Source organism: Plecotus auritus (assembly GCF_963455305.1).
Source record: "Plecotus auritus genome assembly, chromosome: 3".
Classification (NCBI taxonomy): Eukaryota; Metazoa; Chordata; class Mammalia; order Chiroptera; family Vespertilionidae; genus Plecotus; species Plecotus auritus.
This window is the reverse complement of record NC_137772.1, coordinates 177,478,902-177,503,666: the sequence shown is the minus strand read 5'-3', so window position 1 is coordinate 177,503,666 and position 24,765 is coordinate 177,478,902. Positions and strand designations below refer to the sequence as shown.

The window sequence follows — 24,765 nt, the reverse complement described above, 5'->3', positions numbered from 1 at the left end:
TTCACGGGATTCACACTTGTCAGCGATTTATTTTTTTAAAAGGGGGAGGGTCCTGGAGGTGAGGGGAGAAGACTGTAAAGGGGAAAAACTGAAAATTGAATATGTGCAAGTGTAAACCAACCCAAAATACAAACACGGGGGAGAGAGGAGGAGGGAATTCTGATGCAATTATACAGGCGGGGTACTTAAAAAAAAAAAAAAAAAAAACACCAACAACCAAAATTCCAACCTTGTAACTTGGGTCTGAGTTAGTTTATATAAAAATTAAAAACTGTATAAGGTTTCTTTACTAAATTCTACAGGACTATCGGATACCTAGCATATGCTTACAAAGTCTGCCCCATCCCCTTTTCCCAATCCCAGGGCCCAGGCCCCAACCAGAGCCTGACTCAACAAGAGCCAATCTCCCCATCCCTGTAGCCTAGACCTTTTGCTCTTGGAAAAGGGACATCCAATGGCTTTGGGAGCAGCAGCCCAGTCTCCCCACTGTCTGATTTAATTACAGTGGTTTCTGTGAGGGTGGAGGGATGTTATTCTCTTAAACATTTGCAGCTTGAAACAGTTGAGGAAGCAGCTTAAAAAAAAAAATCTCCCTACCCCCATCAATCCGCAATCCCCCAATTCAAAAACAAACAAAAACAAATCTAAAATCACAACAGCGACTGTGCTCCCCTTCCAGCAGGCCCACCCATCCACCACCAACCACCAAGCCCATCCCTACACTCCATACATTTGATTCTTGAAAATATTAATTACAAAATGCCCTTTGCCCACAGCCCCTAGGAGAGAACTGCATATAAGCTTCATCTTCATCCCCATGGCTCCCTACCACACAGGGGTCTGGGGCTTCACCCACCCCCTGATCTACCCCTACCCCAGGAAGAGGTTCAACTGCAGCACAAGCTTGGGCAGAAAGGGGAAGGAAAGGGAGGCAGGGAACCCATCACCCTCTGGCTCCCCCTGGGGCCAGCTCACTTTTGTGCGTTATAACGTAGTCCAACTATACAATAGGGGGTGGGAATTGCCCAGCCTCTATACCCCCATCTTACAGCAGTCACAGCCAGGGGGTGGGGAGGAGGGGGTGAGGAAAAGGGCGGTAGGTTGGGTAATGGAGGGGGCCCCCCCACAAGGGGAGCTCCAAGTATCCGCCCCACGCCCCCCTACCATTTATAAACTGGTTTTGTAAAAAGAAAATAGATATATTTATATAGAATATATAAAGCACAAAAATTAGTAGTTTTACATTTGCTCTCCCCGGGGGTGGGGGGAGAGGGGAGGGTTCTCACCTCCAGCCGGCTCCCCCATGCCCCACAAGACTATGTACAATCCCATGTATAAATAGATAAATACCCCCCACCCTCCCCGCGCTGACACTAAGCTCCCCACCCCCACATCACCACCTCTTCCCACCAGACCAGCAGCAGTTTGGTGACTGAGGGAAAGTGGGAGCTTTGGGCCACACCCCGCCTCACTGGGTATGGGCATGCCACTCAGGGATAGCCCTCACCTCTATCACCCACCCACCCCATCCAGGGGCTGGAGGGCAAATGGGCTCATGATGGGGTTGGGAAAACAGGAGGGAAATATCCTGGTCCTAGGTTTAGCACATCCCTCCTACCCCCATGTCCAGATGGAGAAGGAAGTCCTAGAGCAACTAGGGGCCAGTCATCCCCAATCTTCATCATCATTAGCCTCAGCCGCCATCCCATGCCCAGAATTAAAAACAAAGATGGATTTTTTGTTGTTGTTGTTTTCTTCCTCCTCCTACCCCCCTTCCACCCACTCAGAAGAGGGCAGTGAGGTGGGGGAGAGAGTTGGGGCAGTAGGGGGCTTGGAGAGGGTCTCACATTTCAAAACAGCAAAAAATCCAACACTTAAATGAGGTAGGTGTGGGTGTGGGGTCTCCTTGCCCGGCTTGCCTGGCTTGCCCTTCTGGGCAGCTGGGCGCCTCTTTCCCATTCATGTTGCATTTGTCAGAGTGGAAAACAAGGAAACAAAACCCATAGAGAGAAACACAGAGGATACGAGGGAGACAGAGACAGATTGAGAGGGAAGGGGATGGGGGGTGAGGCGGGGGCAGGACCCGGCAGGCAGGGCCAGGTGTGAGACCCGGCCTTTGGGATTGTCAAGCTTAGTCAAGTCTCTTTGCAGCCTTGAGTTGGGCCGGAGAGGTCAGTGGGAGCAGCAGGGCTGTGAGGCCCGGCCACACATCCTCCTCCCCGCTCCCTGCTGCCTCCCAGATGCTTCTGGGTAGTTCCCGGCCCATATCCCCCTCAAACCTGAGATGCCCAATGGCTGCTTCTGTCTGGCTCCTCCTGGAGCTGGGGGCAGAGATGCAAGCCTGGGGGCCGATGGCAGGGAAGAGGGTTATCCCTGGTGCCCAGGGTGGGCTTGGCCTAGGGCCCTCTGCCCCAGTCTCCTGCTCCAGGGGCTCCGGTCAGCCGGCAGCCCCAGCCCTGGGTCCTGGCTCTGGCCGCTACCTCTCTTCCCTCTCATCCCTTTCAGGGAAGAGGTTGGGGGTGGAGGGACTCCCCTGCCTGGTAGCCTCAAAGCTTTTTAATTCATCCATTTCCGACAATTCCAGGCTCCACAGTGGCAGGGGATCTTGTGCTGATCGTCCTCAAAGTCAAACTGATAGTCATAGGTCAGCTGTTAAGAAAAGAGGGCAGAATCAGTACCAGCCCCTCAGAGGAATTGGGGAGGGCAGAGATGATCTGATCTGAGGGCAGTAGCCTTGGAACTTGGCTCTGGGGAATAACACAGAAGAGAGAGCTGCTTTGTCACTCACTCATGATGCTTCCTCTTACCTCCTCTCCTTTGGGGATTCGCCGGCTGGAGATGATGATGATTTTATCCTCTTTGTCAAATGTCACAACTTCCGCCACACAGTTAGGGGCACAGGAATGGTTAATGTACCTAGGCAGTGGGACAGAGTCAGGGATGTCACATGATTAACTTGGGATGATTTTGGTTCCTTGTTGGCCCACCCCCAGTGTATCACCGTCAGAGACCCCTAAATCCCTCCTTTCTAATTCCTCTCACCTGGCAGGGCCTCCGGTCAACGTAGCATCAATCACATGTTCATTGTTTATGCGGAACATGTAGATGCCTCGATTCTAGAAAGGCAAAAGTTGCAGAAGGGACAAGAGTATCAGAGAATGGCCATGGTGTGATGGTGGGATCAGGTAGCAAGCTCAGGCAGTGAGCTTCATTTCTTCTTTTTCCTTTCTCCCACCTCTCACCTCCTCCTCCCCCCACAGCTTTCCACCTGACCCCCATACTGCTCCTTGTTCCTTGGCTGAGTGTGGACCATACACCACGATGGCCCCTCTGTCACCCCATACCTGCTCCTCATAGATTTTCTCCCGCCGGTTGGCCACCTCGTTGCGAATGATGGTGCCAATGTACTCAATGACCATTGTGTGCTTTTCTAGGTCCTTGGCTGCATAAAGCCCCAGCCCCTGGATGCGGGAGCGAGCCAGATACACATTGTTCTTCCACTCAGTGCGCAGCCGCCGATATTGAGATGACTTGGAGTGCACAAACTGCTTGCTGTACGGGGTGTTAGTCTCGCCTGTGAAGGTGCTCTGATATGCCTTGGACATGCTGGTGCTGTTCAGGGTGTGGGGCCTGGGAGGTAATACAGTGCATAACAAGACAGCTCTCCCTCAGACCAAGCACACACCACCTGCCTCCTCCCTGGGATGTGCAACATGCCAGTTAGGGGCATGTGCTGCCTTGGGAATAGAGTGGAGGCATATGGGTCTTGGTTTTGATGAGGTAATTAACTAGTTATGGGGACCCTTCCAACAACCTGGGTGGCACAGAGATGGGGGGTGGGGAGTGGAGTGAAGGGAGGCACCAATTCCCCTACACTGAGCCCACTCTCCCATCTCCTTGCCTTCTACCACCCTCCTGCCAAACTGTGCTTAAGGCCATGCTCTTCTGGGAGGAATTCCCCAAGCAGCCCAGGCCTGTAATTTAAGTTCATGGTTTGCTCAAACATCTGAGTCCTACTGCCTGCACATACTGGAAGCCCTGAAAATGGGGCCTGTGTTTACCACATTGGACTGGGTTTGAATTAAAAGTGGCTCTGAATTCATAGCCGAAAGGGGCATCCTTTCCTTTCTTCAGACTGTCCCCTTTTCTAATGTAACATTGGGCTCTGTGCAGATGGCTCAGTGCAGGGGAATGACTGCTGCCTGGCAGGATGCCTTCTCACCACCCTAGGGCACCAGCCAAATTCTTCCCCATCCCAGAGCAGTGGTTTTCAAACATTTTTTACTCTTCTTACTTTAGCAGGAATCTTTCTTTTTTCTTCTTAACAAAATGTTATTGGAACTCCAATACATAAACTAGATGAAAATGAAATTCTTCTGGTTGAATTTGAAGGGGGAGTATACACGGGGAGGGCCAAGTTCTGCCCGCTTAGTTTGTGTGTTCCAAGACTTTTTGGAACACACACAGTTTGAAAACCACTGTTATAGAGCATCAAGGATGAGGACTGACTGGGGTAGAGTCAGACACTCTACGACAGCCTGAGGAGTAACCGAAGGCCTTCACAAAAGCCCTGCTACCGTGAATTCTGCCTCCCTCTACCCAGTGACCAAGGTCAGGCTACTGAGGAACACAGAAGGAACAGGAAACCACAAATCAACATGTAATGTTCTGGTCCCAGTTGTGACCTTTGTCTAGTCACTGAACTTTTCTGGGTCTCAGTTTTCTCAGCTGTGAAATGGGGGTCATACCACCTGCCCTACCTACCTCATAAGGTTGTTGTGAGGATCAAATGAGATAATGGATGTGAAAACGCTTTGAAAAAAAAAGTATAAAGTGCTATACAAATTTAAGGTTTTATTATTTTTCTATTATATTTCTAATTATTTACTTTTGAAACCAACTCAGCCTGGGGAAGGGAAAGTGACCCTAGCACTCATGGGGCATCTGAGGTTTGGGAGAATCACAGGTCCCCTGGGAGCAAAACAGGAGAGGAAGGAGATTACTGGGGTCCTTATACAGTTCATAAAATTTTACCGCTGTCTACCCAGAACCTCCCCAACAGCCATTCATTCCCAGAATGCCCAAAATAAGTCTGTCCTAGAACCCAGGTCAACCCCAGGACACCTGAACAGGTTGGGGGGAGGTGGGAAGGGATACTGTATTGATAACTACATATCCTCTAACCAGGAGGCCTAGAGTGAACCCCCAGTCTTTCCAAGGGGAACTGTAACCTGTAACCCCAAACCCTCAATTGGCCAGAGGGTCCCTACCAACTCCCACACTCACATCCTTTGGCCTCAGCCCCACAAGCTCACCGTTTGTAGTGTGTGAGGATTTTAGGCTCTGATCGGGCACAACCAGTGGGGTTGATCATGAGTGGTAGCTCCATTAGGGGGTGGCGTCCATAGCGGAATAAATAGTTTTGACAGCTCTCCACTCCAGGCAGCTGTGGGCACAGGTCATGCTCACCTTAGCCTGAGCACTTTTGGGGCAGGACCAAAGTTCTCAGTGCCCCCCTCGCCCCCAGCTCCCGGCCCCTTCTTACTGATTCAGCTATGCGCAGCACAGCATGCACCGTCAGCCCAAAGAGTTCCTCGCCTTTCAGGTACTCAGGAAAGAGCCTCAGCATGTCGGCCTCTTTTCTCATGGCAGCCACAGGCTCAATGATGCGATTCCACACAGCTAAGAGGCAAAGAAAGAGAGCAACCCTCACCATCTGGTGAAGTTCCTCAGAAGGAACTTCTGCTCAGTGAACCCGACCCTAAACTTGATCTGGAGCTACCTCCCTGTCATGGGGCTGTGTGGTTCTTCAGGACCCCCTCATGGCCTCCCAGTCCCACTCTCCTTCAACAAGCCACACTTCCCACTCAGGGGGGCATTAGAGTGCCTTGTGACACAGAAACATGAATCCAAGGTCCAGGAGACCCAGCACAGGTCACAGGACTTGCTGAGAGTCTGAACAACAGGCATACTTTGGCACTGGGAAGATGAGTTCAGGTTCTAGTACTAGCCATTGGACCTTAAGCCAAATACTTAAGTCTAAGATTGTTTCTTGAAAACCTGGGCATAATAATAGTACTTACCTCAGAGGGTTGTGTGAAAAAAATAACCTATATAAATCACTTGGCTTAGTTTGTGGCACATTGTACATGTTCACTAAAAGGTAACTGCTCTTATTGTTATTTTTATCATTAACACTAAAACTAAGATCAAAAGAATTTTGTCCAGAGAAAAGCAACCAAAGGGAACTCATGGTTAGGATCAGGTTGGGTGAGCCAGATGGTAAGGTCTCAGAACTATATTCTTTTGTTCCACTGAGGATAGGAAAAGGAGCCAGAATGAAGTTAGACAAAGCAAAACATCTTCAATTACAAAGGAATTTAAGGTGAGTAAGAGAGGCTAAAACACTTTCTCTGGGGATTTTCAAGAGACCTCCACCTACGCGCAATAGAGGGTGTAGAGTACGGAAGATCACTCACAAGGACCCTGCAGATCCCTTTTCCACATTGTAAAGATGATTCCAGGAGAAACTTGCCCAACTCCACATTACCATTTCCAGGGCCCACTGCTCACCCTGGGGAGAGGCGTCAGTGAAGACCAGGTCCTCCAGGCCCTGCTCCATGACTTTGATTATGAACTCCGGCCGACCGTTGTTCTCACCAATAGAGCAGCGGTAGCAGCAGCGGCGGTTGTTGGTGCGAAGGCTCCAGTAGATGCGTGTGGCTTCGTAGCCAACGGGATAAAGGGCAGTGGCACTGTGGAAGTCGGCCATCTGATGAGGGAGCAGCTGTCCAATGGCATGGAACACAAGGCCCCCTACCCGGAACATGTGCAGCCGCTCTCCCCGCTGGATGATGCTAGCGATTTGCTTCACCTCATCCCGCTCAATGTAGACCCGCCGGAAGACAGCAAAAGAGCTCAGCTCTTGCTCACAGGGCCCTTTGATCTTATGCATTGGACACAGCATGGTCTTGTCCTTGAAGAACATGCACTTGGCGCGGATAGCGCAGGCAAAATGGTAGACGTTGGGACAACGCATGCGATTGCAGCTGCTGGTGGCACCGGTGCGCTGGCACAAGGAGCACTTGGTTAGCAGTCCTCGGTGGAGGGCCACTTCCACATTCATCAGTGCCCCACCCTGGGTCTCATAGACCTCCGTGGACCACAGAGCACAGTTGAGGTGCACCCACAGGTCCAGGTCCAGGTTCAGCAAACGGGCAGGCCCATCAGTGGCCCCATCACCCTCCTCATGACAGAAGCAGCAGCGCCGCATGTCTCGAGGCACCTTGTCAGGTCGCAGGGCTGTGCCAAGTTGTTCCATAAACTCTGCCACTTCCCGCTCATCCTCCTGCTGCCCACTGCCCTTCTGGATGGTCAGGAGCAGCCGCAGACGCTTCCAGCGCACCCCTTTCCACTTCTTGAGCCGAGGGGGCCGGCAATCTTCACCTTCTTCAGGGGGCCGGGCTCGGGGCTTGGGCCGGGTGGACTCAGGGGAGGAGGCCAGGGGCAGAGGCGATGGGACAGGTGGCTCAACTGAGGGTTCAGCTGGGAGCTCGACCAGGGGTTCAGCAGGGGGGCTGGCAGGAGAGGGTGCCAAGGGGGATGGGGGTGGGGAGGGTTCTTCAGGAGGTGGAGCGGAGAGCTGTCGAACGTCCAGATTGGAGACATTGTAGGTGTAGCTGTGTTGGGTGGGTGGCTCTGGGATAGGGCTCTCCTATGGGAGGGGGCACAAACCCTGTATGGTTAGTGCCAGCTCCTCACTTAACTAGCCCCCTCCCTTCTCCCACCCAGATCCCACTCTCCCAAAAGCCCTCTTTGCTATCTCTGCCCTAGCCAGAGACACCCCTTTTTCTCAACCAGACCCACCTGTTTCAGGAGGCTCAAGATGTCTAGCTGGCTCTTGAGAGTATAACCTGGCAACACGGCATCAAATTGCTTCAGCCAGTCAGGGCCAGCTTCTGCGCTCTTGCCTCCCAGACCCTTTTCTTTCCCACCTGCAGGAAGGAGGGGGTCAGAGCCTCCCACCAGAATCATTCCTCTTAGGTCCCCAGGTGTTTTCTTGCCACACTCACCAGGGCCCTCAGCTTCCCCCTTCTTAGGCTCAATGCCTGCCCGGGCAGGGCTCTCTGGGAACAGCACCTCATAGGAGTTGGGGATCTTCATGCTTAACAGCTCTGCCACTGCCACCATCACACCATTCAGGTTCTGTCAGAGCAGGGAGGGGAAGGAAGAGCCTTGTCAGCAGGTTGTGTACAGTGAGCACTACCACCAGCTTGGTGGGGACAATGACACCTAGAACACAGCCCCACAAGCGGCTGGTCAGTCCAGCCCCTGTGCCATCTAACTCTTCCCATGTACTTATTTTATGGCGGCCTTTCCCAAATTGCTGTGGGCATTAGCAGGAGCTCCACAAAAGGGGCCTGTGTCAACTAAGTTTAGGAAATGATATACATTATATCCATAACTTGGGAGATTAATGATAATTAGCAAATTAGAGAAGCTGAGGAGTCTTGTAGTAAGGACTCCTGTTTGGTTGTTTTAACTGGGACTGCCCATTTCCTTTGACAACAAAACTCTGTTAACATTAAAAAACAAAATACAGTTTCACCAAATATAATGGGATGCTGCTTGTATCATATGTCACATTATATACACTCTTTATTTGTTGAGTATGTCTTTACCACAGGACTGTGAACTCCCTGAAGGCAGGGACCCCTCATGCTTCATTTACTCTAATCCTACAGCCACTAGCCTAGACTTTCACATGGTAGATCCTCAGTACATAGCTTTAAAGGACCGAATTTACCCAGACAAGCTTCAGGGACTGCCCTCTGATCAGCCCCCTCCAGGACACACCTTGGCTGCAGCAGCAGAGACCGTCAGCATGACTGATACCTCACTTCCTTTGCCCTTTTCCCAAGTTGTGGCAGGCAGCTTTCCAGGGGCCTCCAGGTCTAGAGCCCCATAAGGTTTGGTATCTGGGAAGACTAAATGAGAAAGAGGAATCTGTGTTAGCCTCAGCTGCCCCTCTGCCCTAGCTCTGACACCCCAGCCCAGCCCGGCCTATGTTCAGGGCAGCCCCTACCTGGAATGCTGGCCCGAGGAATGATGGGGATGACAGGGGAGAGAGCCCGGTCTTCCTGCTCCCACTGCCCTGAGCCCAGCTGAGGGAAACGAGGTGCCTCCTCCCCCAGGATGCTCTCGGGGGATGAAGCCGGCACAATGCTGTCAGGAGAATCGCTGTCCTCATCACTCTCCATCCTGTGGGCCAAAAGTAGACATTTGTTGCTACAGCTCTGCAGACCCCCACTCCCAAATCTAGAGATTAGTAGATATCACAGCCTTACTTAAAATCTACTATTGGCCAAAGGGAAAATGAGACAACCAGATCCCTAACCCCATTCCTCACCCCCATTTCTGGCACAATCCCCACCTGACATCCTCAGTCTGATTGTGAGGGGGTGTAGGCAAGGCGGCCAGCAGATCTAGACTCTTCACCTCTGAAGCATCTGAGGGGTAGGTAGGGAAAAGAAAAGTCAGGACTAGGGTGGCTAGAGCTGATGGTGCTTTCTCCACCACATTTCAGGCCTAACTAGTACAACATCTAGCTTAGCTATCATGACCACTGTCTACCCATCTACCCATCTACTAGTTTGGAGCAGACAACTATATTTTGAGCATTTCCAATGTGTCAGGTACACTTTCTATTTATAATATTTTATCATTCTATTAAGTATTATAATATCTATTTTATAGTGAGGAAACTCAGGCTCATACAAGTCAATCAAGTTACTGGGTTATAGTAACATGGCTAAAAGTACGCAGGAACCAGGATTCACAACCAGCTCTGACAATAGTTTATACCCACCAAGGCTGTCTGTTCATTATAAACAAAAGTTTCATTAACACTCTGTCATCCACTTCCCTCACTGTCTTGGTTCTAGACTCCCGATGCCCATCCTTGTCTCCAACAAATTAGTCCTGAAGAGGTCCTTTCTATCTCAAGTACTGGTTGTGTGCACACAGTGAAACATGCATCTATCTATGTCAAGTTGTTTGACAGGGTACACGAACTGGCTTGGACCCCAGCCACCAAATCCTTCTAGAGGAGAGGCCCACTCTACTCTTGACTTACCCCTCAATGTTCCTTCAGTATCCCGGGCAGAGGCGGCATCCTTGGGGTGCTCCCCCAGCTCTTCAGATGGAGTGACGCCATTCACCATCTTCTGCTGCACCGATGGGGGTGGGGTGGGGGGCAGCGACGAGGGTGGTGTCGGCGGGTTACTCAGGTTATTCTGGGGGTGGGGTGGGGTGTTGTGTGCAAGATGGCAGAGGGAGACTGACATAATCTCCTGGCCCCACACTATATCAGCAACTTCCTCAAGTATCCCACTCCCACCTCCACCTCCCCAAGAACCTCATCATCCCCAAAAGGTATTGTCATTTTCTAACCTTGGTAAGCAGCTGGGAATAGTAGTCAGGGCCAGTGGGCAGTGCCCCACTTCCAAACGTCCCCCTCAGCTGGCACTGCCCATTGATTGGGCAGCTACTGCCAAAGGGAGCAAAGAGGCTAAAATTGGCAGTGATGGTAGGCTCCGTTAGGGGCAGCAGGGACAGCTCCTAGGAGGGGCAAGATGACAAGGTTGGAAACCTGCAGCACGTACATCTCTGCCACTGCATAGTTGGGGGCCAGGGTGCCCCCTTATCCTGAGTTGGGACCAGGGGACTGGCTCCTGGGGGTCACCTGTTTTAGCTGTTTCAGCAAGGCCTCGCTGGCCCTGACCCCGTCCTCCTTCCGCAGCTTCTTTCGGGAGCTCACCAACCTGTCGCTTGCCTTCTGTACCCGCTTGGGCTTCGGTGTCAAAGGTTTCCTGGCTGCTGAATCCTAAGCCGGATAAACCCACAGTGAAGGTGGCTGTCCTCCTCAGAGCCCTCACCTCTTCTGTTTGACCAAGACCTGCTCACTCTGCCCCACATTCCAGGCCCCACTCTACCTGGAGTACTCACCTCCTTATTGCTGGGGGTACCCTGTAGTTTCTGCTCCAGCCCAGCCAACTTGCTGTCAATGTGCCCGTTGATCTCTGTTCGCAGCCCCTCGGGCCCCCGCCCAGTGCTGAGTTGCACATTCTTTGCACGTAGAAGCTTCTGCAAGAGCAGATGCCCGGCCTCTGAGCGGGGGCCTGCCAGCAGGAGGTGGTTGCTGGTACCTGGTGTCCCTATTGGCTCCCCATTGGCCTCCCTCTTCACCACCTGGGTTCCCAGGGCACATGGCTCTTCCCGAGGCTCCTGCTTGATGCTGAGATAGGATGGTTCGGGCACCACCTGCCCATTCACCTGCTCTGGATGCCCAGGTACCAGGCTGCTCTGCTCCGGCTTCTGGGCTTCTGCTGGGTTGTCTGGGGGATCCCAAGGTCCCAGCCCCTTGCCAAATAAGGTATCTGCAAGCTGGGCAGCAGCAGGTGAGATCTTCCCAGGAGGCAACTCCAAGGGCAGCCCTTGGGGTTTGGGGGTCCCTGGCTGTGCGGGAGGGAGCTGGGCCTCAGAGGGGAGCTGGGAACTAGGGGACGGTAATTGTGAAGGTCTCTTTGGCTCTTGTGGGCTAGATGGTGGAGGTGTGGGATGAACAGGACCAAGGACTGGTCCAGTTGATAAGGCTCCTTGTGGGGCAGGGAGCCGGGGTGGGCCCTGAGGTCGAAGCCCTGCCCCTAGCTCCTGGAGAGGCCCTGTCTGGGATCCAGGGAAGCCCCCAAGTTGGGGCTGGCGGCCTAGGAGGCCCTGGAGGGGAGAGGGCTGGGTCCCAGGCTCCTGATAGGGTGGGGCCTGGCGTATGGCCTGACTCTGCTGTAGCTGCCGCTGCATGAGGAGTGCCTGCAGCTGCTGCTGCTGCTGAGGGCTCAAGTGCCGCAACTGTGGGTTTTTGGCCAAAACTCCTTGGAGCTGTGCTCGAAACTGACCCACTGTAGGCATGACTCCAGCCCCAGGCAGGCCCTGCCCAGACTGGGGAACAGATCCTGGTTTGGCAGACTGTGGCCCTGCATTATTTTGCAAGGGCCGCTCTAGTCCATGGTGCTGTTGGGAGCCCAGAAGGTTCTGAGTTATGGGCCCAGGCTGCTCCCCTAAGGAAACAGAGGATTGGGCCAGCAGGTGTGGCACAGAAGAGGCCTCTGAAGATGATCCACTGTTTGATTGCCCATGGCTGCCCACACCTGCTGTGTGGAGCAAGTTAACTTGCTGCTGCTGCTGTCCTTGGAGCCTCAGAGGTGGCTGCAGTGGCACAGAGTTGGGCTGGGGCTGGGCCTGGGGTTGGACAAGCAGAAGTTGTGAGTCCCCAGAGAGTGAGGGCTTTACTTCCCCTGGTTCAGTGGGCACTGTCTCAGGTACAGTCCCTATTGCTACACCTCCCTGATGTGTGGAAGTCCCCTCAGTGGCCTCTGGAGGAAGAGTGGTCTCTACAATGCTTTGTTCCTTGCCCGTTAGGAGGAGGGTTGGGCCCAAGGCTCCGGGGCTAGAAAAGTGTTGTTGCAGAGGCTTGGCTGGCATTCCAGGACCAAGAGTCACTTGCTGCTGCTGTTGCTGAGGAGACAGTAAAGTTCGACTCTGGTTTAAGAGGCCTATCTGCTGCTGTTGCTGCTGCTGAAGCTGCTGTTGAAGCTGCTGTTGCTGTTGTAGCTGCTGCTGCTGTTGAAGCTGCTGCTGCTGTTGTAGCTGTTGTTGCTGCTGTTGAAGCTGCTGCTGCTGTTGTAGCTGTTGCTGCTGTTGAAGCTGCTGCTGCTGTTGTAGCTGTTGCTGCTGTTGAAGCTGCTGCTGTTGTAGCTGTTGCTGTTGTAGCTGTTGCTGCTGCTGTTGAAGCTGCTGTTGCTGTTGTAGCTGCTGTTGCTGTTGTAACTGCTGCTGCTGTTGTAGCTGCTGCTGCTGCTGTAGCTGCTGCTGCTGCTGTAGCTGTAGCTGCTGTTGCTGCTGCTGTTGTAGCTGCTGTTGCTGTAAGGAGGCCATTGGCTGAGTGCTAAGCTTGGGCTGCCCACTATGTGGCATCAGACCCTGCTGAAGATGAGAAAGCCCTGCCATGGGTCCCTGCTGTTGGTGCTGCTGCTGGGCTGTGACCAGTCGGTGTCCCATAAGGCCCTGACTTTGCGGTGCCAGCTGAGGTGAACTTGGCACCCGGGACTGGGTCAGAAGCACCTGTCTGTGAGGACCCTGAGAGCCCAAAGCTCCAGGGTGCGGTTGCTGCTGCTGCTGCAACACTGCCACCTGGGCAGGGCCCAGCATTCCCTGGGGCCCCTGGGATGGTTGAGGGGACAGCTGCTGGACCAAGAGGCCCTGATGGCTGCTGGAAGGCAGAAGCCCTTGGGGCTTGGGACCCAGAGCCTGGTTTGCCTGTATCCCAGGTCCCTGCTGCTGTTGCTGCTGGATTGCCACCTGCCCTAGGAGGTGCTGCTGCTGCTGCTGTTGCAGTTTCTGGGCAAGCTGCATGCGTTGCTGCTGTAGCTGTAGCTGCCTTTCCTGCAAAAGCCTCGAATCAGGTCCCAAGCCTCGAAGAGCAAGATTGCCAGGAAAAAAGCCCCCTGAGGGGCCAGCCAGGGCTCCAGCCCCGCCAGAATGTTGTTGTTGTTGCTGCTGGGCCAAGGTTGTGTTGAGGAAGGGGCCACCAGGCTGTCCAGGTAGTGCCATGCCCCCTGGGGGCAGCCGAAGTCCAGCAGCTTGCCCACCAGGGGGCCCCTGTGGTGGCTGTAGCGAATGGCCAGGGAGCAGCTGACCAGGGAGTTTGGTGAGTAGCCGAGGACTCTGGGAAGGGCTAAGGGCCAGCACCGCTGAGTGTTGTTGCTGCTGCTGCTGCTGCTGCTGCTGTTGTTGCTGCTGCTGCTGCTGCTGCTGCTGCTTATTCCGATATTCTGCCATGAGATTTGTGTGCTCCTTCTGTTGCTTCCGGACCTAATGGGAAGGTCGGGGATGTCAGCCTCGAGCCTGCCCACCATGCCAACCCTCTTCCCAGCTCCTGGTTGCTAAGCTGAAGCCTGCTTTCCCCACCTGATCCAGCTGTTTCTGGATCTTGCTCTGCTGCTCTGTAACCAACTTGAGCTTCTCAGCATCAGCCTCTGGGAACTCCCGGCCAGCCTTTTTGGCAGTACGCTGTTTGGCACACAGAGCCTTCCGGGATTTGCGGTGCACACCAATCTGTTCCTCTAGTACCTTCAGCTGCATCTGTAGGAGCTGTTGGGTATGGAACAGCCACTCTTCATACTGCCGCTGGTCAGCCTCATCTGGAAAAGAAAGCTGGTGTCAGGACCCATAGAATGGTGATCCCAATTCTTCTTCCTTCAAATGCCTCAAGCCATTTTCTTTTAGGTTCCTCCCCATCCCCATACTCACTGATCACTCCCTGGGCAAAAGTAGGTGGATTGGGACGAGCCTGGGAGGGGTCACCAGCATTCCTCTCCTGCAATGAGAGACACTGCTAAATGGTCATATTTCCATACCAGCCCCTAAGAAGGGCGACCCAACAGCATGTGACACAAATTCCTACTCCCACCTGATCACTTACCTGGCCACTCCCAGCTGCTACGTGGTTCTGCAGATCACTGCCAGTCCCCCCTGAGAGCCTCTGAGCTAGCAAGGACACTTGCTGCCTAGAGTTCACCAAAGCAAAGAGGATGTGTTAGTAATGGGGAAATATGAAAGGCAAAGAGGAGAAACAAGTAGGGAAGGAGATCAGGAAGGAGAGGGGAAGGACTGGGAAAGAAAAGGTCCAACCGCCGCCCAAATCTTACCTGTTCATACCAGGTGCCACTCCAATGCTACCCTGAGCCATCACCTTCTTGATGCCTTTCAAAGCTACCATCTTGGCCTTTGCAATGGGATCAATGATATCTTCTGCAGCAAATTTGTCCAGGTCTGGAGAGGGAAGAACCAAGGGAGCTGGGCATTTGGGTCAATGCTCCATTCTATGTCTGCTATTGCTTCCAACACTTTAACCTCTATCAAGCCAAGCAAAACAATGGCATTGCATGATGGAAAGACCAGTGGACTAGGAGCCAGGCAGCCTAGATGACTCAGCTCTACTATTCACAGGACATGTGGCCGTTTGTGTTAGGAAAAGGTACTCAGTAAATATTTGTTAAACCAATATATCAATGTTATTTCACCTTTCTGAGCCTCAGTTTACTCCACTATTTGGTAGAGATCATGACTCCCTTTTCTGCCCATCTCATGTGGCTACTGAGAAGACCACATATGATAAGAATATGAGTACAGTTGACCCTTGAACAACATGGATTTGAACTGAAGGCTCCAATTATATGCAGATTTTTTTTCATTAAATACTGTAAATGTATTTTCTCTTCTTTATGCTTTTTCTCAATAACATTTTCTTTTCTCTAGCTTACTTTATTGTAAGAATACAATATATAATACATAAAACATACAAAATATGTGTTAATTATGTTATCAGTAAGGCTTCTAGTCAACAGTAAGCTATTAGTGGTTAAGTTTTTTGGGAATCAAAAGTTATACACAGATTTGACTACGTGGGGGTCAGCACTCCTAAGCCCATGTTCTTCAAGGGTTAACTGTCCATTTTATGACCTAGAAGGCATTCTTCAAAAGTAGTGTTCTTGCCCGGCCAGTATGGCTGATTGGTTGAGCATCAACCTATGAACCAGGAAGTCACGGTTCAATTCCTGGTCAGGGCACATGCCCAGGTTGCAGGCTCAATCCCCAGTAAGGGGTGTGCAGGAGACAGCCAATCAATGGTTCTCTCTCATCACTGATGTTTCTATCTCTCTCTCCTTCTCTGAAATCAATAAAAATATATATATTTTTAAAAAGTAGTGTTCTTAGAGCAACTAGAGCAGCCCAAGAACCAATCTGGTAAAGCCCTAGATGCCAGAGCTATCGTAGACCTGACATGGACCACCTACATCCCACTCAACTGCCTGTCCTGGATGCTGGATAGAAAAAGAAAAATAGGCAACCACCAAAAAATCCAATCTTTCTAAAATCATACACATTGTATATTTCTCCACTACTCAGTAAATTTAACTGACTCCCCACTTTTTAAAGGACTAACCAAAATCCCTCCCCAGGTCTTTTGAGGCAGTAACACACTTAAGAGGATCAGAGGGCCAGAGTTCAAACTCTAGCTCTGTTAGTTGTGTGATCTTGGGCAAGTTACTTAACCTCCATTCCTCATTTTCCTTTTCTGTAATCAAAGATAATAACAGTACCTATTTAATGACTTTGTTGTGATGATTAGATAATGTACAACACTCAGTACACTGATTGCAAATAGTAATTACTCAATAACTGCTATTACAATTTGAGGTCTATGGTAGTACCCACTCACTTCCCTCTACACAAATTCTACTCCAACCTAACCACTCACTCATTCTCCAAATACCCCATTGCCTCTCCTGCCAATATGGTTCCTGTTGTTCCAGGATCAACTGTACTCAAGTCTTTTCATCTACCTGGAGTGTTTTCTCTTGCACCACTTCTCTCAAAGTCCTAATCCTTAGGTCTTACCACAGCTACAAAGCCTTTGCTAATCAGGCTTCATGTATTCATCCCATTCCCTCTCTCAAACATCTGAATGCCTGCTATGTGCCAGGCACTGTTCCTCCCTTCTTAAAAGCTACAGTGCTTCTGCCTACACTACTAGTATGGTATTTAGTCAGATTTATGTCCCACCTCTCTTAACTATGAATTACCTTATGTCTGTAGTCTCAGTGCCCATTTGTTGGTGACAGTGACCACCCCTGAGTAACTAAACTAGTGCTCCCAGCTGAGGTTACCTGTATCCGGGAAGAAGCTGTTAGCCAGCTGCTGCTGCATCGCCAGCTGTTGGGGTTTCATGCACATGGAAGGTGGCATGGTACCCATGGGCTTCTGTGCCAGCACTGGCTGTGGACTCTGCTGAGACACCAAGCCTGCCTGCCCTCCATGCTGCCCACTTATCATATGCCCTTGGTTGGACACCATGGCCATGGATGGGGCCAGGCGCTGCTGAAGGGCATGAGCTGGTGGCTGGGTGGGCATCAATGGTTGGGCCAAGCCTGGCTGTCGTGAACCTCCAAGTCCCAGGGCAAGCTGTTGTTGGGGCCCAGCCAAAGTGGAAGAAGAGCCCTCATGTGGCAAAGACATGGTCTGGGCAGGGCCTGGTGTGGACAGTAGAGAATGCTGCTGTTGCTGCTGGGCCGGCTGCAGCTGTGCTGAGAGCTGCTGTTTCTTCTGCAGCTCCTTCTTCTCATGCTCCAGCAGGTCTTCAATAAGCAGCGGTAACTCGCTGGCGACCAGGGAGCTCTCCATCTTGTCCAACTCATCCCCAGATGCTGCATGTCCACCGGGCAAGGTCAGGGCTCCACTCTCTAATTCAAACTTCTCCAGCAGAGAGGACCCTCCTGGGCCACTCAGTGGGTTAGGGGTCAACAGGTGAGCTGCTGGTCCTCCTGTGGCTCCAGTGTGCCCACTGCTGGAAAAGGGTCCTGTGCCCATCCGTGTGTCCCGGCTGCCCATCACACTCTGTCCTGGCTTCAGTCCTAGGCCTAGGGAAGTGGTGGCAGGTGCTGGCTCTACCTTGGGGTTGGTGATGGTGAACTGGCAAGGGGAAGGGTGGCGTCCACCCTCCTCCACCTTGGGCTTCACCTCAGGGAGCACTGGTGCCAGACGGGGCTCAGAAGCATCAGCAGCAGGGGGAGGGCGTTCCTCAGGGCCCAGGGGTCCTGGCTCCACCCCCCGCAACAGGGCCTCCCGCTCAGCCTTTTCATTGGCTGACTCCACCAGCCTCAGGTGCTCATTGAAGATGTCCTTCTTGTCTCCAGTGTCCAACTCAGGGTCAGTATAGGCCAGTAAGTCAAACTCATCTCCATTGAGCAGGTCATCTAGGTGGGGATCGTTGGTCTCCAGGTTTTCCAGGGTGCCCAGTTCATCATCTCCCTTGGCCACATCCACACCCAGGCCCAAGTGAGCAAGTTCCTCATCATCCTCCAGGGCCTTGTGGGCATCAAAGTCATCATCCAGCTCAGGGTCCTCACAGGGTAATTTCCCAGTTTCCAAGGCCAGAGGAGGGGGGCGGCCAAGCTCAGTGCTCGACGGGGGCCGGCTGACCAGCTCCAAGCCAGGGGGCAGGGTGGGACCCTTGGTGTTGGGTGCTGGATGGAGGCTGTTGTTCAGTTCAGGGGCCAGCGGGGCTGAGGGTTTCTGTGGGGGAAGGCCTGATACCGTTAGACCACGAAGCCCTTCAGGAGCCAATCGGTGGGAGTCCTCACTTACAGGGTAAAAACGGGGTCTCTGAGGGGGACCCTGACCAGGAAATGGAGGCCCCCCAGGTCCTAGTCCTTTTTGTACATTGTGCCGCAACTCAATGAACTGGGCAGGACCAGCTGGACCAGGCACTGGTTCACCAGGGCCAGGCAGGCGAGTGGGAAGTCCTGCCAAGGGGGAACCTAGGTTTTGGCGGCCAAGTTCAGGCCCAGGAGTTGATGAAAAGCGAGTAGACATGGCAAGTCTCATGGAGTTTGCTGCTGTTGCTTGCTGCTGCTGCTGCCAGAGGTGTTGCTGTTGCTGCTGTAAGGGCAGGGACCCAGGATAGGGTGCTCGCTGATAGAAGGCTTGGGAGCCTCCCACCAGTTGCCTGGAAGAATATGCAGTAGTCAGTAAGATGAAGTAGACATCAAGATGAAGAAGAATTAGAACATGGGCCTAGGGCAGTAGGGAAGGGTAGAATTAATGTGGCAAGAAGGAAGGAATAGGGGAGAAGAATTAGAGAGACAGGTAAGTCAGAGGCAGTACACAGAGGTAGTCAAGTCTGTTCCCTTGATTTGCCCCCAGTAACCCTGGAGCCTCACCGGCTATTCACATCCATAGAGGAAGGGGTGGCTGGTGGAGGTGGCCGGGAGAGTCGGTCATCGCTTGGGAAAGCCCCTGGCCCTAGGATGGGGCCACCCAGCTTGTTTGAGGGCAGCCCAAGGCTACTCTTATCCTAGGAGAGATAAGAGGTAGATGAAGGTGGGGCCACCTTCAGTAACCTGGGCCCACCACACCTTGCCACCCTACCTACCTGGGTCCCAGCAAAGGGGGTCTGGCCTCGACTCAGCTGCTCAAAGGCAGGGTTGCTGGGCTCAGCACCCCAGCTCCCTGGAGGCCCCACTGCTCCTGCAGCTGCTGCAGCTGTTTCCTTCTCCTGCCGCAGGGTATTGCGCTGGATCTGTTGCCGAATCAGCAGCTCTCGCAGTCGCTGGCGCTGTGCAGAGAACAGAGAAGGGTAAGTCTATCGTACTCTAACCACAGGGCTGGCACAGGTACAGTGGAGGTATGAGGGAGTCAGCTCCACGATGTCAACTCACCTGCCGTTGCTTCTCCAGCTCTGTCTGGCTGAGGCTGGAGATACCTGGGTCCTGGGTACCTGGAAGTTCAGGTGCTGCCAAAGAGCTGGCCATTCCAGCTCCTGGGTCTTCTCGCTTATCGACTGGAGAGGTGATGCCAGCCCGCTGTGAGGCTCCATGGGGTGGGTAGGGGAGGGATCCATCGGGTGTAGGTGGTGGTAGGACTGATTGGGGGCGTAGCGGGGACAGCCCATAGCCCTCTCCTGTGGACCCGCTGCTGGGTCCCAGAGGGCTACCCGATGGGTGGAAGTTCCCTGTGGCTACTGAGTAGTTTGTGCTTTGAGGCTTGCCCAAAGTAGGGCCAGGCCCAAAATGGCTGTTGATCCCATGGGGTGGAGGGAGACCAGGCTGAGGGACAGGGGGCTTTAGGGAAGAGGGCTCCCCTACTGCCTGAGGGAAAGTGAAACGCATGGGAGAGGGCGTGCCCACAAATGCACCCGTCCCAGGGGATCGGGCGAAATTTGGGGGCTGCCCACTTGGGACCTTGGCATGGAGCTCACCTGCTGGCCCTGAGGGCAGGGCTGCTGGAAAGCCCCCAGCCCCCAGTGGAGTGTGGGCTAGAGGCCCAGACTTAAAGGCAACTTCAGGGGGCTGGGGTCGGGGTGGCTTATGCAATGGGGCAAATGGGTCACGGGACTGAGGGCGAGAGGGTGGGCGGGAATAAGGGTCAGGTGACTGGAAGCGAGGGGTCACAGGAGATGGACAAAAAGCCTCAGCAGACAAAGGACGGGGTGTCAATGGGGACTGGGAGCTGGACTGGGACTGGGGACTAGCGGGCACTCGGGAGAAAGGGTCAGAGGGCAGTGATCGAGGGGGTAGGGCACAGCAGCTCTCAGGGGCTGGGGGCTGGGGCCGAGGGGTCAATGGGGGCTGAGCATAAGGGTCAGGGTAGGGGCCAGGGCGAAAGATATCTGAGTGGCTGGGGGGAGAAGGGGCCAAAGCCTGGGCAGGGGATGGCTCCTGGGGCCTTAGGCCCAAGCCCGGGCTTTGGGGCTCTACCTGAGATGCCCGAGGGGTCAGGGGGGCTTTGAAGACATCAGGTGCCTTTAACTCCAGGCTGCCCAGGTGGGGGCCTGAGGGTGAGTCAACAAAGCCCAGGTTTGGAGGCCCATAGCTAGGAGAGGATGCCCCAAGCTCTTCCTTCTTCACCTCCAGGGCTTTCCGGGACTCCCCAAAAGGCGGGGGTGACAGCAGGGGCTCGGAAGCCTTGCCACTCCCTACCCCTGGGCTCTCAGGCACAGCCAGGTTGTCCAATGAGGGGCAGCGGGGTTTGAGGAAGGGGTCAGGTGTGGAGGGCTGGTGTCGGGGGGTGCCAGGTGGGGTAGTGTGGAATTCCCCTGGCTGGCCAGTCCCAGGACGAGATGAGGTGCCCAGCGTTGGGGGCTGCACAGGAGCCCCAGTCGGACTAGGATAGGGAGGATAGGTAGATGGTGCCGTGGGGAAGCGGGGCTCCAGAGCGTAAGCAGGGGCCAGTCCAAAGGGGTCCTGCGAAGGCACTTGGGCGGGCACCTGGGGTGGGAGCTTGAGGAAGAGCTCACCGGGCGAGTCGGGGCCAGGCACCGTGCCCGCCGGCGGCTTCAGGAACCCGTCCGCAGAGGTAGACAAGCCGGCGGCGGTAGTGGGGCTGCCAATGAAAATGGTGGGGGCCGCAGCGGGGGGCGGACTGCCCAGTGCCCCTGGCTGGGGGGGAATGCGGAGATGTAGGGCCGGTCGGTCAGTCTTACGGGCCATGTCGCCCACCTTGGTCTGCTTGTTGATCTGGCTCTCAGCCTGCTACGGAGGAGACCAGGCACAGAGCAGTCAGGCTGCTGTGGACAGGCCCTACATCCCCCTACCATAACAGAGGCCACCTGCTACAAGACATCAATGGTGCAGCCTGGTGGGGCCCCCACTCACCTTTTGCACCTTGTTGATGCGGTGAGCCGCCCGGTTATCTTTGGCCTTTTGCTAAAGGATGGAGGACACAGCCTTAGGCCTAGGGCTCAGCCTCATGCCCAGCCCCCATCCCTCACATTCCCTACCCAAAAGCTGATCCCTTCTGGCCCAGATGCTTTAGGAGTGGGGAATGGAAAGAACTGAAATTCCTCCCAAATACCTCCCCCGCCCTGTTCCCAGTCCTGCTGAGGCAGGCTTCCTTCTATCTCACCAGATAGGGGGCTTTGTCAGCGGCTGGAACTTTTCTCCAGAGCTTCATGATTTGTTTGCAACGGCTAGACCAGTCTGGAGGGCAGAGGGATTGCATTAGGAAACTTGGCAGGTGACCCCTGCACCTGCCATGTTACCAGGTTGTTGTCTCCCTTGCCCTCGTCCCACAGGTACCTGGGTAATCTTGCTTGAGATTGGGAAAGTTAATGTTGGCATACAGCACAGGCGAGATAGTGGAGAGTTGGCCCAACTCCTCATCCTTCTCCCAGCGCTGAAGACTCCGCTGGTTATAGGAGAGCCCGTCGCCCTCACCCTCCGTGGTGGGGGTGGTGGGGGTGGAGGGCGTAGTGCCCCCTGAGCCTGTCCAGGGACTGTCTGGTTCACCTGGTTCCGGGCTAAAGAAGCCCCCGCGCTCCCTGGGGCGCAGGGGCAGAGAGTCACAGGGGGCAGGGATGCCACACCCCAACCCAGACAAACTGCCCAGAGGCCCCAGGCCAATACCCTGCCCCAACAGAGAAGGACCACTAAGAAGGAGGTGGAGAGAAAAAGGGGGAAGTATTACTACAGCAGCACCCAGGGGTCCAAGGTTCCCTCCCTTGGCATGAGCCCAACTGGAGGGAAGGGACTATGGGGACGGCCCATGAAGATTAAGCATACCAACCTAGAATCCAAGAATGGGGACTGGCAGAGGCCTGGATAGGAGTCCATTGGGCTGCTCGAGGGGAGATTGCCCAAAGGGAGTCCACCTACAAGAGACACAGGATCAGAGAAAGGGAGCAAGTGGCCCATCCTGGGGGCAAGCTTGGCCATACCTGCCCACTAGTCTTCAAACCACCCATATCACCTTGAAGAAAGGGCCTCTGCAGCGGTGTACGGCTGCCATCTAGGCCAGGGGTTCCACAACCCAGATGCTGCTCTCGTTCAGAACCCAGAACGTCCTTGAAGAGCTGCTGCAGGTCCTTGGATTCTATCTTGGGCAGTTCTATAAGGGATTGATGGAGGATGCTGCTGAGGGAGACTGGGGAGTTGAGGGGACACCACACATCTACAAATAGTCATGGCCGGGGCAGGTGCCCAGGACTCCGCACTGTATAAATGAGAGTCTCACAAGCAGGACCTTCTCCTTCTCCCACCAAGGACCCTTTATACATGAAGAGAGCGGGTCACAGCCTCACCTTCTGTAGGAATCCTGTCTAAGTCAGAGCTAAGCATCCCTTCTCCTGGGGTTCCTGGCTTCTCGGGGTCACTGGGCACTGGGGATGCCTTTACGCCCCCATCCTCAGGTCCTGCAATGAGCAGGAGAAACCCATCAGCCAAGGCCAGTATAGAGGCACCACACTGACCAAACTGAACCACAGAAGACATGGAAAAGTTTCACAGAGGCAAAACCAAGCTAGGACGAAGTCCTCCCAGCAGGCCTCACCTGGTGTATCAGCCTTGCCCTCAGCACCACGGGATTCTTCATCTGCAACCTCTGTACCATCATCTCCTATAAGCAATAGTCGCCATTTCAATCAGAGATGCCCCACATCTGACATCCAGAATGGGTCTCCAGCTCCACAGGCCAGGTCCCTTGGCCTACCCTCAATTCCTGGAGACCAGCCCCTCCCCCACCAAGTTCATTTCCCAGCTCCTAAGCACAGAGGAAAGTTGGGTCCCTTCAGACCACCTTACCACCACATGACTGACCTTTCTGTAAGGTGGGGAGCTCCTTCCTATCTGAGCCTCCATCCCCCTTGGCTTTTGGGGTTCCTAGTGCAAAGCTTGGCCGGCCCACCCCAACTGCAAAAAGGGCCTTCCGGCTCAAGTCCAACAGCTCCTTCCCAAAGAAGGCCTCCTGTGGGAAGAGGCAGGGAGAAATAGGCTTCTTCATGTTCTGTAAGGCAGAATTCCCTGCACCCTTCAGAGCCTAAGGCCCACCTGCAGGTAAGCAGGAAACATGTCCTCTAGTTTGCTCTTCTTGCGCCCTCGCCGCTGCTGCTTCTTCTTTTCTTCTGCATCTGCTGGGCTCTGTTCCACAGAGCCCTCTGCAGGCAGGTCAGCAGGCATCACTGGGGACAGATGGGAAATGTCAAATTCTCTAGGGACACTGAGCATGCTGCTCCCAAGTTGGCCTGAGGATGCTTTTTGCCTACTCTCTCCCCCAAAAGCAACCGGACCCACCACCCTCTCAGCCCTTTGAGTGACCACCCTCCCCCCCCCCACCCCACCCCGGGCCTCCCTGGCAGTGCCCTATAGGTCCTGTGATCCCCACCTTCTCCCAGGCCCCAATGGAGCCCTCACCCGTCTCACCCTCGTCGGGCTGCCCATCCCCACTCAACACCTCCGCCTGTGCAGCAGGCCCCTTTTTCACACGTGTGTGGGATTTCCGTTGTCGCACCATGAAACCACCAATGCCTAAGAGGAGGCAGAGCTGAAGTTGAAAAGCCACTAGGGACTGGGTGAGCCACCCCTTCCCACCCCATTCCCCATCCCAGGGCCTCACCAGGACGATAGGGTTTGCGTTTGCGTTTTTTGCTCTCCTCAGTCTCCTCCTTGCCAGGCTCTACATCAGGGCTGATGGGGCCCTCCAGTTTAATTTCACACTCCATGTGCTCCACACCACCTGTGTATTTGAACAGAGGAGATGGAGGCAGAGCAGAGGTGTGGGCCCTTTTTAACGTTGTCATCCAGCCACCCAAGAACAGAGAGCCGAGTGCCTTGCCAGAGCCATTGGACAAGACCAACAGTGGCTTGAGAATGACCAGGAGTGACAATGCTGCTCCTTCCCAACATCCAACTCTCATAGGCACGCTCCCGCTTCTTTGGCACTCAGATTTCCCAGCCTTACCTTCACCCTTGAGCAGCTCTTCGGTGTCTAGGTCCCCATCCTTCTTGTCATCAGGGCCAAGGGCATCTGAGGCCTCGGAACCTTCCAGCCCAGCCTCACCTGGGAGGCCAAGCCGTCCTCGCCGCTGGCGCCGCTTGTGTAGGGGTGACATGGTAAGGTTTCGCAGCACAGCCATGCCAGTTTCTGTCAGCCACACACCCTCGAAGCGAAAGTACTGGGGCTCTGCACAAAGGGGAAGAGCATGTGACCCCATGGAAACCAGAACTCCAAGTTTCGGCCTAAGTCCCCAGCTGGGACAAAAGCAGTGAGAGACAGACAGACCAGACAAAGTCCAGCCTGTGGCCTGAAGGGTGGAGAGGACCGGTCATCACTGGTTGCTAGCTAAAGTTCTAATTCTCCATCAATGACCTAGGA

At 54.0% G+C, this 24,765-nt stretch overlaps 1 protein-coding gene across 8 annotated transcripts in view; it reads right to left on the bottom strand.

Annotated features, from left to right (window-relative positions):
- Window positions 1-189: 189 nt before the first annotated feature.
- Window positions 190-24,765, bottom strand: part of KMT2D (lysine methyltransferase 2D) — a 40,006-nt gene continuing 15,430 nt past the window's right edge. For 2 of the 8 annotated variants that reach the window (XM_080662958.1, XM_080662959.1), the window contains exons 20-55: window positions 24,352-24,573; window positions 24,007-24,126; window positions 23,805-23,918; window positions 23,442-23,572; window positions 23,211-23,358; window positions 22,945-23,010; window positions 22,697-22,807; window positions 22,366-22,503; window positions 22,183-22,267; window positions 21,696-21,937; window positions 21,523-21,596; window positions 21,273-21,323; window positions 19,338-21,149; window positions 19,052-19,234; window positions 18,840-18,973; window positions 16,788-18,625; window positions 14,766-14,889; window positions 14,540-14,624; window positions 14,368-14,434; window positions 14,026-14,258; window positions 11,008-13,929; window positions 10,745-10,885; window positions 10,453-10,620; window positions 10,136-10,295; window positions 9,434-9,509; window positions 9,086-9,261; window positions 8,857-8,987; window positions 8,073-8,205; window positions 7,867-7,994; window positions 6,574-7,714; window positions 5,546-5,682; window positions 5,316-5,446; window positions 3,345-3,630; window positions 3,043-3,116; window positions 2,808-2,916; window positions 190-2,649 (exon numbers count right to left, since the gene is read on the bottom strand). In XM_080662958.1, the coding sequence (XP_080519084.1) occupies window positions 2,557-2,649; window positions 2,808-2,916; window positions 3,043-3,116; window positions 3,345-3,630; window positions 5,316-5,446; window positions 5,546-5,682; window positions 6,574-7,714; window positions 7,867-7,994; window positions 8,073-8,205; window positions 8,857-8,987; window positions 9,086-9,261; window positions 9,434-9,509; window positions 10,136-10,295; window positions 10,453-10,620; window positions 10,745-10,885; window positions 11,008-13,929; window positions 14,026-14,258; window positions 14,368-14,434; window positions 14,540-14,624; window positions 14,766-14,889; window positions 16,788-18,625; window positions 18,840-18,973; window positions 19,052-19,234; window positions 19,338-21,149; window positions 21,273-21,323; window positions 21,523-21,596; window positions 21,696-21,937; window positions 22,183-22,267; window positions 22,366-22,503; window positions 22,697-22,807; window positions 22,945-23,010; window positions 23,211-23,358; window positions 23,442-23,572; window positions 23,805-23,918; window positions 24,007-24,126; window positions 24,352-24,573 (11,984 nt within the window). In that variant the 3' untranslated portion in view covers window positions 190-2,556. The remainder of the gene's footprint in view (window positions 2,650-2,807; window positions 2,917-3,042; window positions 3,117-3,344; window positions 3,631-5,315; window positions 5,447-5,545; window positions 5,683-6,573; window positions 7,715-7,866; window positions 7,995-8,072; window positions 8,206-8,856; window positions 8,988-9,085; window positions 9,262-9,433; window positions 9,510-10,135; window positions 10,296-10,452; window positions 10,621-10,744; window positions 10,886-11,007; window positions 13,930-14,025; window positions 14,259-14,367; window positions 14,435-14,539; window positions 14,625-14,765; window positions 14,890-16,787; window positions 18,626-18,839; window positions 18,974-19,051; window positions 19,235-19,337; window positions 21,150-21,272; window positions 21,324-21,522; window positions 21,597-21,695; window positions 21,938-22,182; window positions 22,268-22,365; window positions 22,504-22,696; window positions 22,808-22,944; window positions 23,011-23,210; window positions 23,359-23,441; window positions 23,573-23,804; window positions 23,919-24,006; window positions 24,127-24,351; window positions 24,574-24,765) is intronic. The other 6 variants (XM_080662965.1, XM_080662962.1, XM_080662963.1 and 3 more) reach the window with 6 other exon arrangements.